At 34.0% G+C, this 19,142-nt stretch overlaps 1 protein-coding gene across 3 annotated transcripts in view; it reads right to left on the reverse strand.

Moving 5' to 3' along the window:
- Positions 1-19,142, reverse strand: part of SH3GLB1 (SH3 domain containing GRB2 like, endophilin B1) — a 40,463-nt gene that overhangs the window by 9,835 nt on the left and 11,486 nt on the right. The window contains exons 3-9 of one of the 3 annotated variants that reach the window (XM_046009929.1): positions 15,416-15,544; positions 12,740-12,873; positions 11,175-11,267; positions 7,681-7,719; positions 6,025-6,048; positions 1,232-1,321; positions 737-837 (exon numbers count right to left, since the gene is read on the reverse strand). In XM_046009929.1, coding sequence (XP_045865885.1) covers positions 737-837; positions 1,232-1,321; positions 6,025-6,048; positions 7,681-7,719; positions 11,175-11,267; positions 12,740-12,873; positions 15,416-15,544 — 610 coding nt within the window. Of the gene's footprint in view, positions 1-736; positions 838-1,231; positions 1,322-6,024; positions 6,049-7,632; positions 7,720-11,174; positions 11,268-12,739; positions 12,874-15,415; positions 15,545-19,142 lie in introns of all 3 variants that reach the window. The other 2 variants (XM_046009922.1, XM_046009937.1) reach the window with 2 other exon arrangements.

Here is a 19,142-nt window from a genome sequence, read left to right on the forward strand (position 1 = left end):
CTGAGGTATTTCTATCTAGACCTACCAGAGACCATGTTTGTCCTATACATCGTTTTATTTCTAGTGTCTCCTTACAATGTGAGCTCCATAATGGAAAGCAATTTTGCCTGTTCTGTTTGCTGATATAATCCTAGAGTACAGAACAGTGCCTGGTATATGACAAGTATTCAATAAACATTTGATGAATGTTACGCTATGTTACGCTAAAACAAGCTATGCGTGTTTTGTGCTATCATTTTGCTTTAAAGTATATTAAAATATATATATTATATTAAAATATAATTTTTAATAATTACATCATGGGCTTGAGGTCTTATAGACTATTCTAAAACTTTTTTTTTTTAAATAGTGGACAGGTAAATAATGATTAAGTATAAATTAGCTTATCTCTAGGGGCAAATAAATGTCAATGGAATCTTCCTCAACTAACTGGAAGGTATTTTAAGAGAGAAGTATACTTCAAACACTTAAGTTTTCTCTACATAGCACTAAAAAAGTATTCACCTAAACTATGTTCTCATCCCTGTTAAGTTTTTGGGTGCCAGAAGAGCACACAATGTTTTTGTTACCTCACGAGTCTGACAATTACTTTCCTTAAAACAAAACAAAACTGATTTTAAGTAAGCTAATAAAAGCCTTTAAATCTTCTAATCTTCACTTCCATTATTAGTTCATATGCAAAAATCTGAATTTCTTCTCTTATCAGGAGTTTCATGTGTGAAAAGGAAATTACAACCTTCCCAGTTGTTTCTGGAGGTCTAACATGTACTGGTAACATTGTGCATAGTAAGTCATCTGGGCTTCCACAAAGTCATTCAGACAGCGGAGATGATGGGCCTGTAAAGCAAAGTTACAGTTACTTCTTAGATCTATAATCTACTTAAACGTGTTAAATTCCAAGGGGTAAACAGAGCACATATACTCAGGGAAAATCACCAGTATCTTGCATTCTACTATAAGGCTTATCAAGGCTGACCTCAGTTAATAGTGTAAGAACAAATTATGGAGCTAACAAAAACCAACAAATGGATTTGATGATGGTGGGAGAACTAGGCAATGAGGTGTAAACAAAAATTTTAAATATTTCTTTAAATATCTTGGAAAGCTCTGCAATTTCAATTTCCTTGATAAATGACTGAAAAAGTTTTGAACTTCAGTTTTTCCCCCTCAGAGTGCCTTAGGACCATCAAAGTCTTCTGTTTCAAATGAATTCCCAGTGAATAACACTCACATGCGTACTGCTGATTCCCTCTAGCAGAAGTCTTGTAATCTCTGCTTGACGATCAAATTCACTTTGAGTTATTCTCAATTCCTGTTCAGACTTAAATTGGAACACAGTTTTAGAATTTTATTAGAAGACTTAGTTCATTTTATGTACACTTGTTTAGACAGTTTAAAAATCCCCCAAGTAAACCCTAAATGAGAAGCTGGCAATTCCCTGACTGCTGTGTTTAAACGTCCCTGTTTTCCATACCTTAGCTTTTCTACATTATCCAATTCCCTACCAGTACTTCACTCAAAAGAATCTATTAATGTCAAAGCTTAATGGCATATACATAAAAGCCTAGAAACACTACCATGAGACAGTCAATATGCTGTCATGACATTTTTAAGAATATTGGTTTATATGTATAAAATAATATTTCAAAAAATTCTCCTGAGTGGCACAGATGGTTAAGTGTCTGCCTTTAACTCAGGTCATGATCTCAACATAGTCCACGTCTGGCTCCTGGCTCAGCAGGGAGTCTGCTTCTCCCTCTCCCTCTGCCTTTCCCCTTTTTCATGCTTTCTCTGTATCTGTCTCAAATAAATAAAATCCTTTAAAAAAATTGTTAAAAAAAATTCTCAATTATCACTAGAGCTACTTTACTTTGAAGTTAAAGATAGTCTTTTTTTTTTTAATTTTATTTTTTTGGCTTCTTTGTAAGACAAATTCAACATATAATACTTTTTTTAAATTTAATTTTATTTTTTTAAAAAGTCTTTAATCTCAAATGAAAAAGCTTCAAACTGAAGACAAGGGATTTTAACCTCTTCTGTTTAGTTACCAAACATATTGTTTCTAGGCACACAGTTCTTAGCTTCTTTCGAAGGACTCTTTCTTGTATAAATGACTTTTTTTTCAGTTTTCTTTTCAAACTTTATATAAAATGTGCCTTAAGTATCATTATTATATACAAGATATGCTAGCGTTTTTCGGCAAGTTATGGTGCACACCTTTAATCAGTGGTATGCTGGGAGTGGGGTAAGTTCTACTGTGCTGATTTTCATGGTACAAATACTCCAACCACAGCTTGTTTCAAGCTATCAAGGTAAAGTCATTGACCTCAGATTTGGAAAAAGGTGTATGTAATAGCACACCACTACCACTAGCTTTGGCTCTCTGATATAGGTTCAGTGCTGGGACAAAACACTTCACTAAAATATCAACGGGACCTAAAAATAATAAATACTGGCAAAAAAAAATCTTAAACCTTTAGCTTGGTTGGTGGTAAGTGAGGAAGAGAAAAATAAGATCTCACACTTGCGTAAAATAGTTAGCTTATCCCACACAGGGAATCATCACTGATGATAATGTCACTAAAATGCTATCTTCTTCTACCTCTCCAGAATACATCCAAGTAATTAAATATTTCCAAGACTGTAGTAAGTATAAAAATTAGGTCTAAGCATTTTCCTTGCACACCGTATCTCCCTCTCCTTCACCTTTTGGTGGCAACAGTTAATCTAGTGAACCAGTCAAAAAGGAAGTAGCAGTAAAACAAATCATCGGTTGCTGTAGTCATTCTCATCCCACTGGCAACAGATCTGGGAGAGGTGATTAGAAGTGATCACTAGATTGGATTTATGGATATGAATTTGAATTACTCAACAATTCAAGATTAAATTTTACTTGACTGAAACCAGAATGCAAGGCTGAAGTAAGCTTCATCTAGAAGCTAGTATGAAGCAGAAAATCAAGTCCCAGGAGAAGAAAAGAATCAATGATCTTCCTAAGTAAAGTGTTAAGGAAAACCAATCACTTCAGTGTTACATTTGCTTCATTTACTTTTCTGCTTGGTTGAATAGGAAAAAGTTTTGATTAGTAGACGTAATCATAGTAAACCAAAAATAAATGAACTTTAAAAGTAAACAAGACTAGTTCCATTTGGGTCTCTATGAAATACAATTTGATTTAATGACCATTAGGAGAAATGGCAGAAAAGCGTTCGAAATGGCATTATTTCTGTATAAGGTGAGAGGAAGTGAACTAGGTAACATATTAAGTGACTGGGAAGTTTGAGCATGAAGTGGAAAAAGTTATAAAATGATCTCAGAAAGTATAAGGGGTCAGTCTTCCATGTTTGAGCAAAATATAAATTATTTAATTATGAAGAAAGGCACCGTATTACAAAGCCTAGGAAGTGAACGTTTGCACAACAGACTTTGTATTTAGAAAAGGTAAATGACAGGAAGGAAATGAATCTCGCTTCTTGAACAAGTTTCAGTGTATGCCTGGGGTGGCTGTAGTCTAATCTCCCAAACCATTTCTACTTTTTTTTTTTTTTTTTCATTTTATTTATTTTTTCAGTGTAACAGTATTCATTCTTTTTGCACAACACCCAGTGCTCCATGCAAAACGTGCCCTCCCCATTACCCACCACCTGTTCCCCCAACCTCCCACCCCTGACCCTTCAAAACCCTCAGGTTGCCCCAACCTCCCACCCCTGACCCTTCAAAACCCTCAGGTTGTTTTTCAGAGTACATAGTCTCTAATGGTTCGCCTCCATTTCTACTTTTGACACACATAATGATCATAACTAATCTGAGAGGCAGAGGTAACTGAAATAGGTTTGGCATAGTCAAATTTACTTAGGAGTCAATTTACTTAGGAGAATGATCCATATTAGAAAGACAGATAAAAAGGGTTTAAAGAAAGAATGAATATTTATTTTTATTTTATTTTTATTCTGTCCTCCACAAGATCTCATTCCCTGACTTAATTTTATAGTTAAGACATAAGAGTTCTAGGGGTGCCTGGGTGGCTCAGTGGGTTAAAGCCTCTGCCTTCGGCTCAGGTCATGATCCCAGGGTCCTGGGATCGAGCCCTGCATCGGGCTCTCTGTTCAGGAGGGAGCCTGCTTCCCTCTCTCTTGTCTGCCTCTCTGCCTACTTGTGATCTTTGTCTGTCAAATAAATAAATAAAATCTTTAAGACATAGAGTTCTAGGGAAGATACCTTCTCCTGCCAGAGTATATGACAGGAGAAGTTGGGTCAGGGAAGCAAGAATTCTTTGAAGCTGTAACGTGGGAAAAGGGCAAGAATTTGTTGATCTGTGATATCAGGTCTGGGTCACTGTAAATTAGAAATTTTGGTCATGCTTTTGAGGCATTTGCTGTGACAATCTTGTTCTGTCACCGATTTTTTTTTTTCTATAGGCCTAAATCTTAAAATATTCAAGGAATATGAAGTTTTAAAATTATAAAAATGGCAGAAGTGAGAAGTACAGAAGAAAAAAATCTTCACAAATCCATTTTGATATATTCTTTTTTTTCAAATATATATATATTTTTATTTATTTGACAGAGAGAAATCACAACTAGGTAGAGAGGCAGGCAGAGAGAGAGGAGGAAGCAGGCTCCCTGCGGAGCAGAGAGCCCGATGTGGGGCTCCATCCCAGGACCCTGGGATCATGACCTGAGCCGAAGGCAGAGGCTTTAACCCACTGAGCCACCCAGGCGCCCCCATTTTGATATATTCTTAAGTTTTACATACAAAATGTAAATATTTGTTTCATGAGCTTCTTCCCATAATATCACATATTTCCTGAACTTACAGAGACTGAAGAATCAAAAATGTTTTGGTGTATCTACATGCTAATCAGAGAGGAAGAGACCCTGGTTTTATTGTTCAACCTATACTCTCTTCCATGCTACTCTGTCCTCTATTCAAGCTAGAGGTTCAGGAAAAAAATCAAAGGCCAAGGGAGAACTATAAGTTGATAAGTGGATTCTACAAAGGGGGATGAGAGTGGGAGCCAACAACTTCACACTGGATTTCCAATTCATAGAATCAAACCCCCCAGAACCTATGCACAGAATAGACCATATAGGCGGTAATCCTACAAAGTCAGAAAATAAAGAGTTAACATTGGGGTGGGGGAAAGGAAAGAAAACGTCAGGGTCCACAATTATCACCTGCCCTCAATCTTAAGTACTGTCCTCATCTGGAGGTCAAATTTTGGTAGGCACAAACATGAGGAGTAAATAAAAAAATGCTTCTGAAGACTTCAAATAGGATTTGAAACAAATCTACACTAATGTCATAATTTATTCCTTAAATTCTTGCTTAACTACTTTACATCCCATCCTAGAAAAGATTAGAAATGGTAACACAGAAAGAGGGACTACTAGTAGCAGTCACATGGACAGCTTCTAAGTGACAGTCTGACACTGAGGGAGGAGACAACATACTTCAAAAACAAACAACAGATCTAATTGTTACATGGTACAATAATGTACATTCATACCCTAACTGTAAGTAAAATTAAACATATGCTATCCTGTATTTAATGGAGCAGTAAAATACTATTTTACAAATCTTTTCAACTAAAGTGACAGAAGACTTAGCTCTGGTGCTGGAGAGAACAAGCTTCAGTTATCTAAGAAATTCATTTGTGTGACATAAATACACATATTCAATCACTGAATATGTATATTCAATCAATGAATATATAAGACATGGTATAAACTGTATTTTACATAACTGTCATGTAAGTAAACTAAGTATTTAAACTGTCTCCTGGCAAGATTACTACTTAATGTAACACTGTATCGAGCATGTGCAAAGCACATCTCTGTAACATTATTCCATTGCTTTGTGGAGCTACTTTAGCCAAACAGTTCTGACCTTTCTATGATAATTTCCAGATTTTATAAGATATAGTAGCAAAGACTATGACTGGCCCCATGGCTGCTGTCCAATAAATATTTGCTGAATGAATAACAACTGTTTCATAATTCTGTAGTTTAATAATTTACTTACTTTTGTCACTTCCTCTGCCCAAATCTAGCCAGCATTAAAAATTAGAGAAAAATAGAGCATGAAAGAAAGTTGAATTTAACATTTTCTACAACTTAGTATAGAAAAATGTAATTCTTTTAATTCAAGGGTATACTCTCCTTTTTCAGAATCACATTAACATAGTAGTAACTAAATTGGTACAGCTTAATGTACTATGAAAGTATGCCTTCATATGTATCAATACTATTAGTTTTTGAATCTTATACTAATTTTATAAGTTACTAAGTAAAAGTTTTCTAGAACTGGGAATATCTTAGTTGTAGTTCTCTCATCTGTAAAATGAAAGTTTTAGACTAAACAATTTTTAATTTCTCATTTAGGTTTAAAATTCTAGAATTTTAGGAAACTAAAATAAAGCAGGGATAAATAGACATTGATATAGCCACCAGAGGGGCACAACAAACTTGAGATATAATGAATTTAAAATGACCAGAATTAAACACATCTTATTATAAGTAGATGACATCAGTAGCAAAACAGATGCCTAATAAGTGAACCAAAGTCTTGCTAATTGTTTAGGATATTCTTACCTAAAATAAAACCTATGATTTATATATGAAGTTACCAATGACTGAAATAGCTCACACATTTTCATTCACCTACAGCTAGGACAATGGAAATAAATGAATGCATTCTCTTGCTATCTAAGGAAAGCCTTAATTGAGCCAAGGCTTCAATAATTAGAGTAGTGTAGAATAACAAAAATGCATTTTAATTATTCTGTATATAAACTTTCCTATTACATGAATTTTTCCCCCTTTTAGCTCAATGCTAATGGAATAAAATCAATTAACTGTGAATTTATTATAACTATCCTGCAGATTCCATACCACTTCTATGAATGTAATGTATCTAGGAGTATAATGCCAAACACTACATGTATAAATCTTTATTGGCTAATGTTTATGAGGTTTTGGGCTATATTCAGATTTTATGAATTTCTATTTTGTTAAAAATTAAAAATTGCTAACATCTCAAAAACTTCCTCAAATCAAGCTCAATATATATATTGGGTACTACAGAACAATTCTCATTTCTGATTCTTGCCCAAAGCTACCACTATTCTGCAACTTTCTTAAGTAAATTAGTACCAAATAGGGAATTGGCCTTGCTACTACAGAAATATGGGGGGTGGGTATGTCTTGGCATGAAACTGCAGAAGAAATTAATTCTATGTTGTGTTTGGGTGAATATTAAGGTAAACATCAAAGATACTGAAAAAGTCAATCTGTAAACTTTACACTTTTCTCTAAGTAAATTTTGTTTTCTTGCCAAAAGTGACAATACAAAGGGCCAGTTAAATTAATGTCTTTCACTAGGATAAAAGGCACTATCTATTTATATATAAATTTATTTTCTAAAATCTGAATTTGGTATAGCTAATATAGTTGGCAATTAGAACACAAAATTTCTTTTCCTCAAGCTCCAATATTACTTCAGCTAATATTCTCTGTAATTTTTGTTGGACTAATGAATTCATGGCTTTGACTACATTAGACTTTTACATGCAGATAATAGCAAGAGAAGGCACTTTACTCAAGATGTAGAAAACACAGTAGGCCAACAAACCTTCAGCCATTTTACATGCAGGAAGTTGAGCATGTAAGAGAAATTTACCATATTGTTATCTCCTTCAAGGCGAGCTGAGTTAAGTTGCTTAAGTGCATAGGTAAGAGACAAAGAACACATTATACCAATAAACACAGTGAAACAAGTTACTTCTTCACAATAAAGAACACACAAACAAGTATTAAGAACGCTGATAAAATGGTTTTCTCCTTAAAAAGAAAACTATGTTGTTCTATGGGATTTCACATTGTGGTGCCTATTCAACTTTTCCAAAAGACTCAGATTTTTAAAGACCAAAAACATGATGCTTGATTGATGCTTATTTTAAACTACAATCATTTAGAAAAAATGCATCACTTTAAAAACTGCCAGTTACCTACAATTTTTATTAAATTTTCACCTATGAAAGCCCTTCTGTCTATCCACAACTTCCCTAATCAAAGATCATTTCTATTTTATGAATGTATGATGCCTTCAACCATGTTCTCTCTCAGTCAGCCTCAGCCAGATCTTGGCATACCCTGAAGAAATATGAAAGGTAGGTCGATCATTGTATTTTTAATAAGTTTTAAATTCTTGTATGTGTACATTAAGGTTAAGTTATATGATGGTGCTCAATTTACAGATTAAATATTTAGACATCTGTGGAAATGCTCAAGTGGGCAGAGGGATATTCACAATACTGTGTTACTTGAAGATGTATTTTCCACATCTGTATACCCAAAACTGAGGTCTAAACCTCTAAATATGAAAGAGAACTTTGAAACCAGATGATTTTTTTCTTCTCATTAACAGAAGTCTAAAATAATTTTTAAAAATTTATATGACTAAATGAGGGTTGATGAATGTCAGTTCCTCATAATTTAAATGCAGAAATTTTATCTTTGCTTCTTTGACAAATTTTACACTATTTTCAAAATTGTGTTTTTGCTTATTGTGAAACTTTCAAGTAGGTTTTCTTTCTGTTCAACTGGTTTATTTTTGAGAAATGCCTTTGATGTTGCCTTACCATTCTTCAACATGCTAACTAATAAAATACAAGCTAATAAAATAGTAATACTGGGTACAGGCATAAATATTTTACCGACAGGGTTAAATCATCAAAAAGCTCAATCTAGTATACTAGATTGTGAACTGAGGGCAATAGAGATTTTGCATTTATCTCTGAATTCCTCAGCAAAGCGCCTTGTACAAAATAAGCATTTGATAAATACAGACTTTAAAAAGAGGTCACAAGAAACTAGTAAACAAGTTAAAGAAAAAAAAAAAAAAGTGCCGATACGCACAGGTCCCAAACTTTACTTGCAGAGAAATAACTACTCACAAAACAATCCAAGGAAATTTATAGAGTGAATTCAAAGAAATTCTGAGATTAGAGTAAGCTCTTCAAGTGCCAACTGGGAACGAGGAAATGTGTCAAAGGAGAAAAAAAAGCAAACACAAACTCCTAGTAGTTTCTATTTTTCTGTATTCTTCAAATAAACAGAAAAGAAATACAGAACCCACCCCCCCCAAAGATCACAAAATAATAGGCATGCCTCAAGGCTTTATGTAATAATAAAATAAGAGGACGACTTTTCCTTTCTAAAGTATTTCAGACCTACTGCTATAAATTTGAAGAAAAAATGGGTTGGTTATTTAGGGGAAACGTATACAACTATAATCAGGAAATGTGGATTTCTGCCTAAACTAATATTTTAAATATTTGGGTATAGTTAAATTTGTTTTATGCAATATATAAATTCTAGAAAAGCTGTGTATAAATGAAATTGCTCAATAAAGTCATTTGTATAATCTTTCATTTTTATTTTAAATGTAAATTTAAATTCTCATGGAAAAAATTTGTCCTCAACAATACTCAGTACAAAAAAACTGCCAAGAAAAGATCTGGGTATATCAAAAGGATCTTTCAAAATTTGTCTACTACGGATTCTTACACATTTTTATAGTAATGATAAAATAATTTAGAATAACCAAGGGACCTTATAAGGTGTTAAATCTATAAGTTTTCTGGAACTTTTCTAGGTAAAAAAGATTTCATTATTCCATAACAGTGCTTGTTAAAGAAACTTTTGTACTGATACTTGATGACAGTATTCTCATTCCACAATCATTATTGGGTGCATACAGGCATTTTGAATGAAGAGATTTTGACTTATTTCCAAATGATTCTTATTTAACATTTTTCCTGATTATGAAATTAGTATCTTAAAAATCAATTTCTATTTTACACATAAATCTACTATTAGCAACTAGAAACTAATTCTACTTTAGAGTCCTTGCCACCCATAGTGTTCATTTTTAAAGTTCTGATTCTGTGAAAAGTCTGTTTTGGGAAGTTAGGGTGTTCTTGATGATGACATCATGATAAATCCTGAGGTGAAATAGCCAGAGAATTTGGATTTAATGTCTTGTCAAAGCAAGCTCTCCTCCAGCAGTGACTAATACAGAATCTCCAAAAGGCTGTTTAGAAGAAAATATTTCTATAAGCAATTTATTCTGCTCATATAAAGTGTTAGGGTACTTTCACAAGACATCACTGTCCAATGCCAATTTTACCAGTTTAAAATTTCACTGTGAAACAAGTCTGAACCTCTTCTTTTCCCAAACAAGGGAGCCAAAGTTGCCTTCCACCAACACTGTGGCATATGTTCCTTAAGGCAATGATTCTTTGATGATGACAGTGGCAGTGAGTTGGGAACAGAAGGCAGGGGGAATGTCAAGCTTCTTGACAAAATATAACCCTCAGTATAAATTAAGAATTAACTTGTTAGCCTCCTCTAATAAATTCAGACTTGTTTATATTTACTATTTGATCAATGCCTTCAATCTTTGGAATGAAAATATAAACTGTATAAATAACATCAAATAAGTTTATAAATAAAACCTTTTAAGAAACTTATAAATACATAAATGTAAATCATTAAATTATTATATTTAATATTTAACCAACTCTATTCAAAAAGATTATTCTGAGGTTGATTTTATGAAAAATATACCAGAAGTTATGTATTCAAATAGGTTTCCTCCTCTTCAAAATAGTCACCGGTGTGTCCATGCTGCAACTATCTGAATTGTTTTGGAACTATTCTTGCTGATAATGCCTTTAGTCAGTTTGACTCACATGTAGAAAGGAAGTAAAGTTTAATTTTTAGGTCACACATGAGCAATCTCAAACTTGGTTCGTTCTCATTTTAATTATTGTTTTTCTATTTCAAATATAATAAACCTATCTCCAAAAGAATATCTGCCATCATCACTGAGGATATTTAAAGAACATGACAGAGCTTTAGGAGCTCTTATAACTTTTATTTTTTAGCAACAGGTGTATCACTGAAATTGTACTGCCTGTGGATATGACTACTTTGCACTGATTCGGATGTATTAAGTTCTGATAAGTTTGTTTAAACACAAAACAATACCCTAAAGTCATATTATAGTCTTAGTAACAGACTGTAGCTCGTATGGTATAGGAGTAAAATATTTTACACATTTTAAATTTATCAAACTAAGATGCTTTTCTGTGAAAAAACACTACTTACTGAAGCTCTAGTTTCTGCAGCTTTTGCCTTTTTTAGTCTGGTTTTTGCAGCATCCAAATCCAGTCTCTTATTTTGTAATAGTTTCCTCTCTTTCTATAAATATAGGAAAAAAAAAAAATAAAGGCTAACGATGTTAAAATCCAGTACGAGCATGCACATTTAAAGTATCATTCTCCATTAAATACATGAATCATCTGATAAGCAAAGATCAATGATTACAAAATTGGCTATGAAGTGACGCTTGACTCTTTTTTCTTATGGTTTTCAATTTTAAAATAATGGAGACATCCTAGATGCCCAGGAAATCTGGGAAAGATGGCAGGTGATGGCAGAAACAAAGGAATGCCAATTTTAATATTTTGCAGTTTTGCCATTTAGGGAATGCTTTGCTCTATCTTCTTGGTTGTCACAACTAGGTGGTGGGAGATGTTACTAGGCAGAAGCTAGGATGCTTCTAAATATCCTACAATGCAGTACAGCTCCTACAACACAGAACTATTCTACCCAAAATGTCAGTAATGCCCAGGCTGATGAACTATTTCAAAGAGATTATCTAGGAAGTACCTATGGTAAAGGAGGTAGGGGCCTAGGTTAAAGTTTCTTGACACCCCAAGTGACTACATCAAGGACTGGGCAGGTTCCCTTAATGTGCCATAGCACTGAAAGCAACTCTGCTACTCCAAAGGAAATTTCAAATTTATAGAATGAATAATGAATAAAGAGTGGCAAGGTATCTTGGGGATCCTCATGGGAACTTCAACATAATAGGTAAGTTTACAAAAATTCACTGCTTGCTTTATTAATTCTCAGATTTCATATATCACATTTCACCCTACAGACAATCTAAGATCCTTTAAATCGTATTTCAACTTGGTGGTTTTTCCTCTGTTCTCAGGCGAAATACTTTTTACCCAGAGACAAATTCATTGTAAACATACTGAGTTTCTAGAATATTTTATAATAAGGAATCTGCAAATTAAAGTTTAAAGTAGTATTCACAATAAAGAACAATCTTGCAAAAATCTTAGGGAAAAAAAAATCCACCTAGATCTTAACTCTCCATTGCTGGAAAACCAAACTAAAAAAATAGTATTAGGCTTGGGAAGGCTATGATTTATTTCTTCAGCAATAACACACAGCTGTGTGAAGAGAAGATAACAAACTTCTAGGGATGCAAACAACAGAAAGCTAAACAGCCAGATCTACAGTAACCAGGTTTTTGGTTCCCAGTTTAAATGAAAAACTAACATGGCTATATTATGGAGATATTTTGTGCCATATTTTTATAATCATCTCAGGAACTTCTCTACAAATTTTAGTGCTGGTAATGAACAACGACTGATGTAATCTCAATAACACTGCAGGGACACAAAGATGACATATATATTTTCAACAGTTCATTTTGGTTAGCTTTGTGTCCCACTGAATATGTACCAAGCTAGATTATTTAAATTTTCTAATCTGCTACATCTACAGAGTCAGTAGGAGGGCAAATTATTCATTAAAACTGTAGTAATATGTATAAATTATTTTACTACAAAAAAAGGGAACATTTTCCAACTCACAGCAATTGTTTTGTAATCTCCTTCTATAAAGTTTCTTAAAGGAGTGAGAAAATTTAAAGCTGATGTTTGAATCAGCTCTCTGTCTGCTGTTCCAATTCGTTTTTGTGTTTCTCCACATTTAATAAGGGCATTACCTGCAAAGGAAAAAAGTGTTTTGTTTTGTTTTTTTACCATCTTCTGGTAATTTCAGAAAATAAAATCAGCAACCTGATCTTCTTTAAAGTTAGTTATCACTTGTTTACTTAAGAAAATCCAAGAGAATTAGCTGTCATTAGTTTTATTTTAAAAGTAAATTTAAGATTATAAATATCTAAATGAAAATGACAGATGTTCATGAAGTCTTTTCAGATCATAATTAAATGTACCAATTCAACCTATGGAACAAAAGAGGATAAATCATTAAAAAGTATTTATGATCACAGCTCAAACAGTGGAAACACATTTAGAAAAGCATTATGCTAAAAAAATATTTTCATAAGTAGATCAAGTCAAAATTTGTCTCTTATTTCTATAATATGCATGGGCCCCAAGCATCTTTAAATGATATATTTATATCTTAAGTTAAAGAAAAATCCATATTTTGCAACACATATACCTTAATGTTTAAATAGGACAAGTTCAATGCAAAAGAGAGCAAAAAGGGGACAAGACCAAAGTTCTACTTCCAGTTCTACCTCTAAAAGCTTCAATTCTGTGGATCTTAAATCCTTCTTGTTAGGATGAGATTAGATCTGATTGGCAAGGAAGATAAAATAACATAGTCGTTAAGAGCTCCATGTCTGGATACAGATCTCTCTTTGAATTACTAGCTGTATGATCACTGATAAATTATGTAATCTAAGACTTGGTTTCCTTGTCTTAAAAATGGAGATTAACAGAATTTATATTATAAGCAGGATGTAAGTGAAGACTTACAGAAATAATATATTTACTGTATAGTGTAGAGCCCAATGCTGGAAATACTCAATTGTTAGTTCTTATCAATTATGATTAGATTCACAAAGCCTAATTCCAATAATCAAGTTACAGTCAATAGAATTACTACAGGTGAAAACAGATTAAGCGTATTAAAAAAGGAAAAAATTGAGAAGCCTTTTGAATGTTCATGCTCCACTAGGCTTTCAGCTTGGTGAAGGAAAGGGCTAGGTGTCTTTCATGACCTTTAGGACCTCCAGGATCAAACTGCTTCTGTACAAGCAGGCAGAAAAAACCTATTTAATGTGTAAAATTTTCCTAAAATTAACAGTCAATATATGTACTGCCTAAGCACGCACCTAAAATAGTTAAAATTTAGAAATAAAACTATAGAAATTTTAAGCATTTTCAGACTTCTCAAAGAAGTATCTTTTGAAGGCCACAATATAAAAGTTTCAGTTGTACATTTAACAGTTATTCAATGGATTAATGCCATTCATTTTACAGTATTTAGGTTATTACCTTCTGACATAACGGTAACTATTAAAACTTTACGTTCATTTTGTTCCAGAATTTATGAACTATTTTATAAATCAGTACAGTATGTAGAAAATCATTTAATTTACCTACATTTCATACCCACATAAGGACCAATTTCCTGCAGAAGTCTTAATAAAGAGAATTATTTGCCATGAACAATAGGAAAAGAAGCTATAGAAATTTGAAATAGTCTTATATTCTGAGAAAATTAGATTTGAGGGATAATGAGCTTCAGAGTTATACATTTAAAAAGTCAGTACAGGGGCGCCTGGGTGGCTCAGTGGGTTAAGCTGCTGCCTTTGGCTCAGGTCATGATCTCAGGGTCCTGGGATCGAGTCCCGCATTGCGCTCTCTGCTCAGCAGCGAGCCTGCTTCCCTCTCTCTCTCTGCCTGCCTCTCTGTCTACTTGTGTCAAATAAAGAAATAAAATCTTTAAAAAAAAAAAAAGTCAGTACAGCAACTAACAAAACATAACTGTAAAACATGATTATAGAGGGATGCCTGGGTGGCTCAGTTGGTTGGGCGGCTGCCTTCGGCTCAGGTCATGATCCCAGCATCCTGGGATCGAGGCTCCTTGCGCAGCAGGGAGCCTGCTTCTCCCTCTGCCTCTGCCTGCCTCTCTGCCTACTTGTGATCTCTCGCTCTCTAATAAATAAATAAATAAAATCTTAAAAAAAAAAACCATGATTATAGAAAATTTGAACTGCATGAGGAAAACAGAATGAAATCTAATCCAAACGTCCAAAGATAACCACTGTTAACATTTTTGTGGTACAGACATTATCGTGTAATGAAAGCACTAGTGGTATGTTCAAACACTATGTGCCAGACATTTTATTATAAAAATAAATAAAACCTCAAGAAAACTTAAAATCACCTAGGAGACATATGTAAACAAAGTTTATAATACAACAAAAGAAGTACTATAACAGAGGTTACAAGAGTTGATGGGAGTACAAGTGAAGAATTCATTTAACTTTTTAGATCTAAAGTGATAAACGTGAATTCTCAGAGTAAAATATACTTAAATATATTAAATATTAAATTGAACTATTCATATTTGCTGGGCACCTCTATTTCTCACTTTATCCAAAAGGTAAACAAAAAATTTGAAGTTAAAATTGATTCTACTAGTATTAGATAAATGTTCCTGATGTTTCTAAGTAGTAAAAATCTATAAGTAAAGCTAGTTTTTAGCAGATCTTTTTGCCTTTTGCTTACCATATGCTGTTCCTGGGCCAAACTCAGTCCCTGCATCAATCATATATTGTCCCAAAAGTTCTGGGTTGTTTATACGACTTGGAGCTTTTCTATCCAGTTTCTCATAAACAAATTCTTCTATCCTGGCATCTAGGAGAAAGGTTTAAAATTACCAATGATTTCAAAAAGCAAAACTATTAAAAATTTTTTTTACCTACTACCATTTATCACCCGGTAAAATAAGATGACATTAGCATTTTTAAGTACATATCTTCATACTTAATTTTTAATTTTTATATTAGAATATTATATAGCTCTATGAAACTTATACCTTAGAAATCTGATAAAATATTTTGGCACAAAAATATTTACTTAAAGTAAAACTATCATATGATGAATATTCTATGAGATTCTAAAAGCGCTGTTCACCTAATGTCTAATGAAGTTGCCTTTGCCTCTTTGTACAGTCTGATTTTTAACTTTTAATGTATGTTCATTTCAGTTTCAAAACCAGGGATTTCTAGCTATGAAAATATGGATATAAAGTATCTATTAGACCCAAAGAGTCACATACTTCTAATACCTTTATCATGCTTTTGCTTGATCACATGCTCTCTCTCCTTCCTAGAGTCTAAATATAGGCATGGGAAATTAAGGAATAGAACAACCTAGGTTTGGAACAGTCACAGACCAACATCAGTAATATGAAGTCATGGCTTAATTTTATTTAAAGTACAAGATATACAGATATCTCTCAGCATGTATTCACTCAAAAGTTTTCGCCATTAAAAATGAGGTCAAGGGGTGCCTGGGTGGCTCAGTGGGTTAAGGCCTCTGCCTTCAGCTCAGGTCATGGTCTCAGGGTCCTGGGATCCAGCCCCACGTTGGGCTCTCTGCTCAACAGGGAGCCTGCTTCCTTTTCTCTCTCTCTGCCTGCCTCTCTGTCTACTTGTAGTCTCTGTCAAATAAATAAATAAAATCTTAAAAAAAAAAAAATGAGGTCAAAATACGAGATAGGTTAAAAGAAATAGCAGAATGCTAGTATACATGGAAAGGAAAAAATAATCAGTAAAATCTGAATAAATGCTTGGTTAGTGCAATATACAAAATATTCACACATGCACACCTGCCTAATAGGTATGACAGAGACAAATGAGGAAAAAGGTCAGTTTCCAGAGGTAATGATTAACTATAAATCAAATTTATCATCCAAAAAGAAGCTAAAAAAAAAAATAAAAAGGCTCCTTTTAAGCATCTCAGATAATTCCTCCACAAGTGGAAGTTTCACACAGTGCACTGAAAACTTAAAAAGTGAATTGAGGGGCGCCTGGGTGGCTCAGTGGGTTAAAACCTCTGCCTTTCGCTCAGGTCATGATCCCAGGGTCCGGGATCCAGCCCCGCATCGGGCTCCTTGGCGGGGAGCCTGCTTCCTCCTCTCTCTCTCTGCCTGCCTCTCTACTTGTGATCTCTGTCTGTCAAATAAATAAATAAAATCTTTAAAAAAAAAAAAAAAAAGTGAATTGAACCAGTAATAGAAACACTTGAGGAGTCAGCATAAGCATTAATTATAATATATAAAATAGGCTACTGGAATAATACTTGTTTTTGTGGTAGACTCTGGAGCAGCATCAGAAGTTTTTAAGTAGGACTTTAAAAATCTTTAAATCGGGGGGTGCCTGGGTGGCTCAGTGGGTTAAGCCGCTGCCTACGGCTCAGGTCATGATCTCAGGGTCCTGGGATCGAATCCCGCATCGGGCTCTGCTTGGCAGGGAGCCTGCTTTCCCCTCTCTCTCTGCCTGCCTCTCTGTCTACTTGTGATCTCTCTCTGTCAAATAAATAAATAAAATCTTTAAAAAAAAAAAAAATCTTTAAATCGGTTCAAACCAAAATGAGTCAGTTCAAAACATAACCATTTAGAAGATGCTAACTACATTTCAGAATTTCATTTTCTGACTAAGAAAGTCATTCTTAGCTTTGGTGCATTTCTACTTATTTGGTCAAAAGTTTAAAGTTGAATCCTATGTTGACTTCGTTCAGTTAGTAAAACATTTGGCATATTTTAAGTAAATGTTCATTTTAATAGGGCATCAATGGACCATGATAAAATCTTAAAAGAATATGTGGGCAATTCTGCTATAATGCGATAGATATTTTTGAAAAACGCTAGGTTGTGGAAAATCATACCCTAAAAATTACAGGGCTTACAGGTAAAAGAGGTTTGGGCCTGACCACTCATAATCTATGTAACTTTATAATCAGAGAACAAACAAAAAAAATCTAAATCTAAATTTGTTTACTACTTTAGACTTAAAAAAACACTAACGTAAAACTGTATTATATGAGCCACTGTAACTTTACACTAATGAAATTCCTGTTTAACAGTTGTGCATGAGTTTGTCTGCCACTCAGAAAAATATGTAGAACAGACTACTTACGTGAAGAACTCCGGACAGAACAAGGAACATACAGAAAAATGTCTACTACTATTTTTTTTAAAGATTTATTTATTTATTTGACAGAGAGAGAGAGAGAGAGAGAGAGGAGAGAGAGAAACAGTGAGAGAGGAACACAAGCAAGGGGAGTGGGAGAGAGAGAAGCTGGCTTCCCGCAGAGCCCGGAGCCCAGTGTGGGGTTTGATCCCAGGATGCTGGGATCATGACCTGAGCCGAAGGCAGACACTTAAGGACTGAGCTACCCAGCTGCCCCATGTCTACTACTTTTTTAAGGTGCTCTGGTACATAATTTAAGTAGCCTTAAATAAGTAAGAAATACCACATGGTGCCCAAAGATAACAGGCCTCACTCAAAAGTGTAGAAGGCCTATTTCAAAAGATTACCATGATTTAATTAAAATGGTACAGAATTACTAATGTTTTGTTTAGGTTCATAGAATAGCAACAAAGATTAAAGCTTGGAACTTTGTATCTAAAAATGAGCTTATGGCATTTCACAACATGGTCACAACACTGGGGAAAATGGGAAGGAAAGCATTTGATGCCCTTGTTCTTCAGTTTTGATGTGTAAAGCTCAGAGTGAAAAGACTGGATTTTGATGTACCAGATTCTAGTTCCATTTCCACTTCTAATTAGCTATTCTACACTGTATAAAATGCTAACTTATGATTTGCAATTAATAAACAATCATGTACCTTATTTGATAAATTATTGAGATGGGTAATCTGAAAAACCTTACAGTTGTCTGAAAATCAAAGGTAATAATTTATGTAAAAACATCAAACTTAACATAAATAATTGGTAACATGTAAATTCCCATATACTTTTCCCTTAATTATTTAGGGAAAATTCTCCCCCCATAAAAGGAAGATTAATTTATTGCCATAGCCCTTACTGACTCTTAAAATTAAAAGCCACTCCTAGGGTGCCTGGCTGGCTCAGTCCATTAGATGCTGACTCTCCTGATGCTGACTCTCCTGACCCTCAACTTTGGCTCATGTCATGATCTTAGTTTTTTGAGATCAAGCCCCATGTTGGGATCCACATTGAGTTTAAGATTCTCTTTCCCTCCTCAAGGTGTGTGTGTAGGGGTACTTGTATTTCTCTTTCTTTCTCTCAAAACCAAAATTCATTCCCTTAAATTTTCAAAAAGAGTCTACAAAGACATGGAAAACCCAAGCAGTCAATCTGTTAGAGGGTACACAGAGGTGTTTATCACCCTCTTCTTCACCAAAAGTACACACACACACACACAACACATACACCTGAAAGCCATAAACCAAAAACTGTTTTCCA

This window comes from Meles meles, chromosome 1 (assembly GCF_922984935.1).
Source record: "Meles meles chromosome 1, mMelMel3.1 paternal haplotype, whole genome shotgun sequence".
Taxonomy (NCBI): domain Eukaryota; kingdom Metazoa; phylum Chordata; class Mammalia; order Carnivora; family Mustelidae; genus Meles; species Meles meles.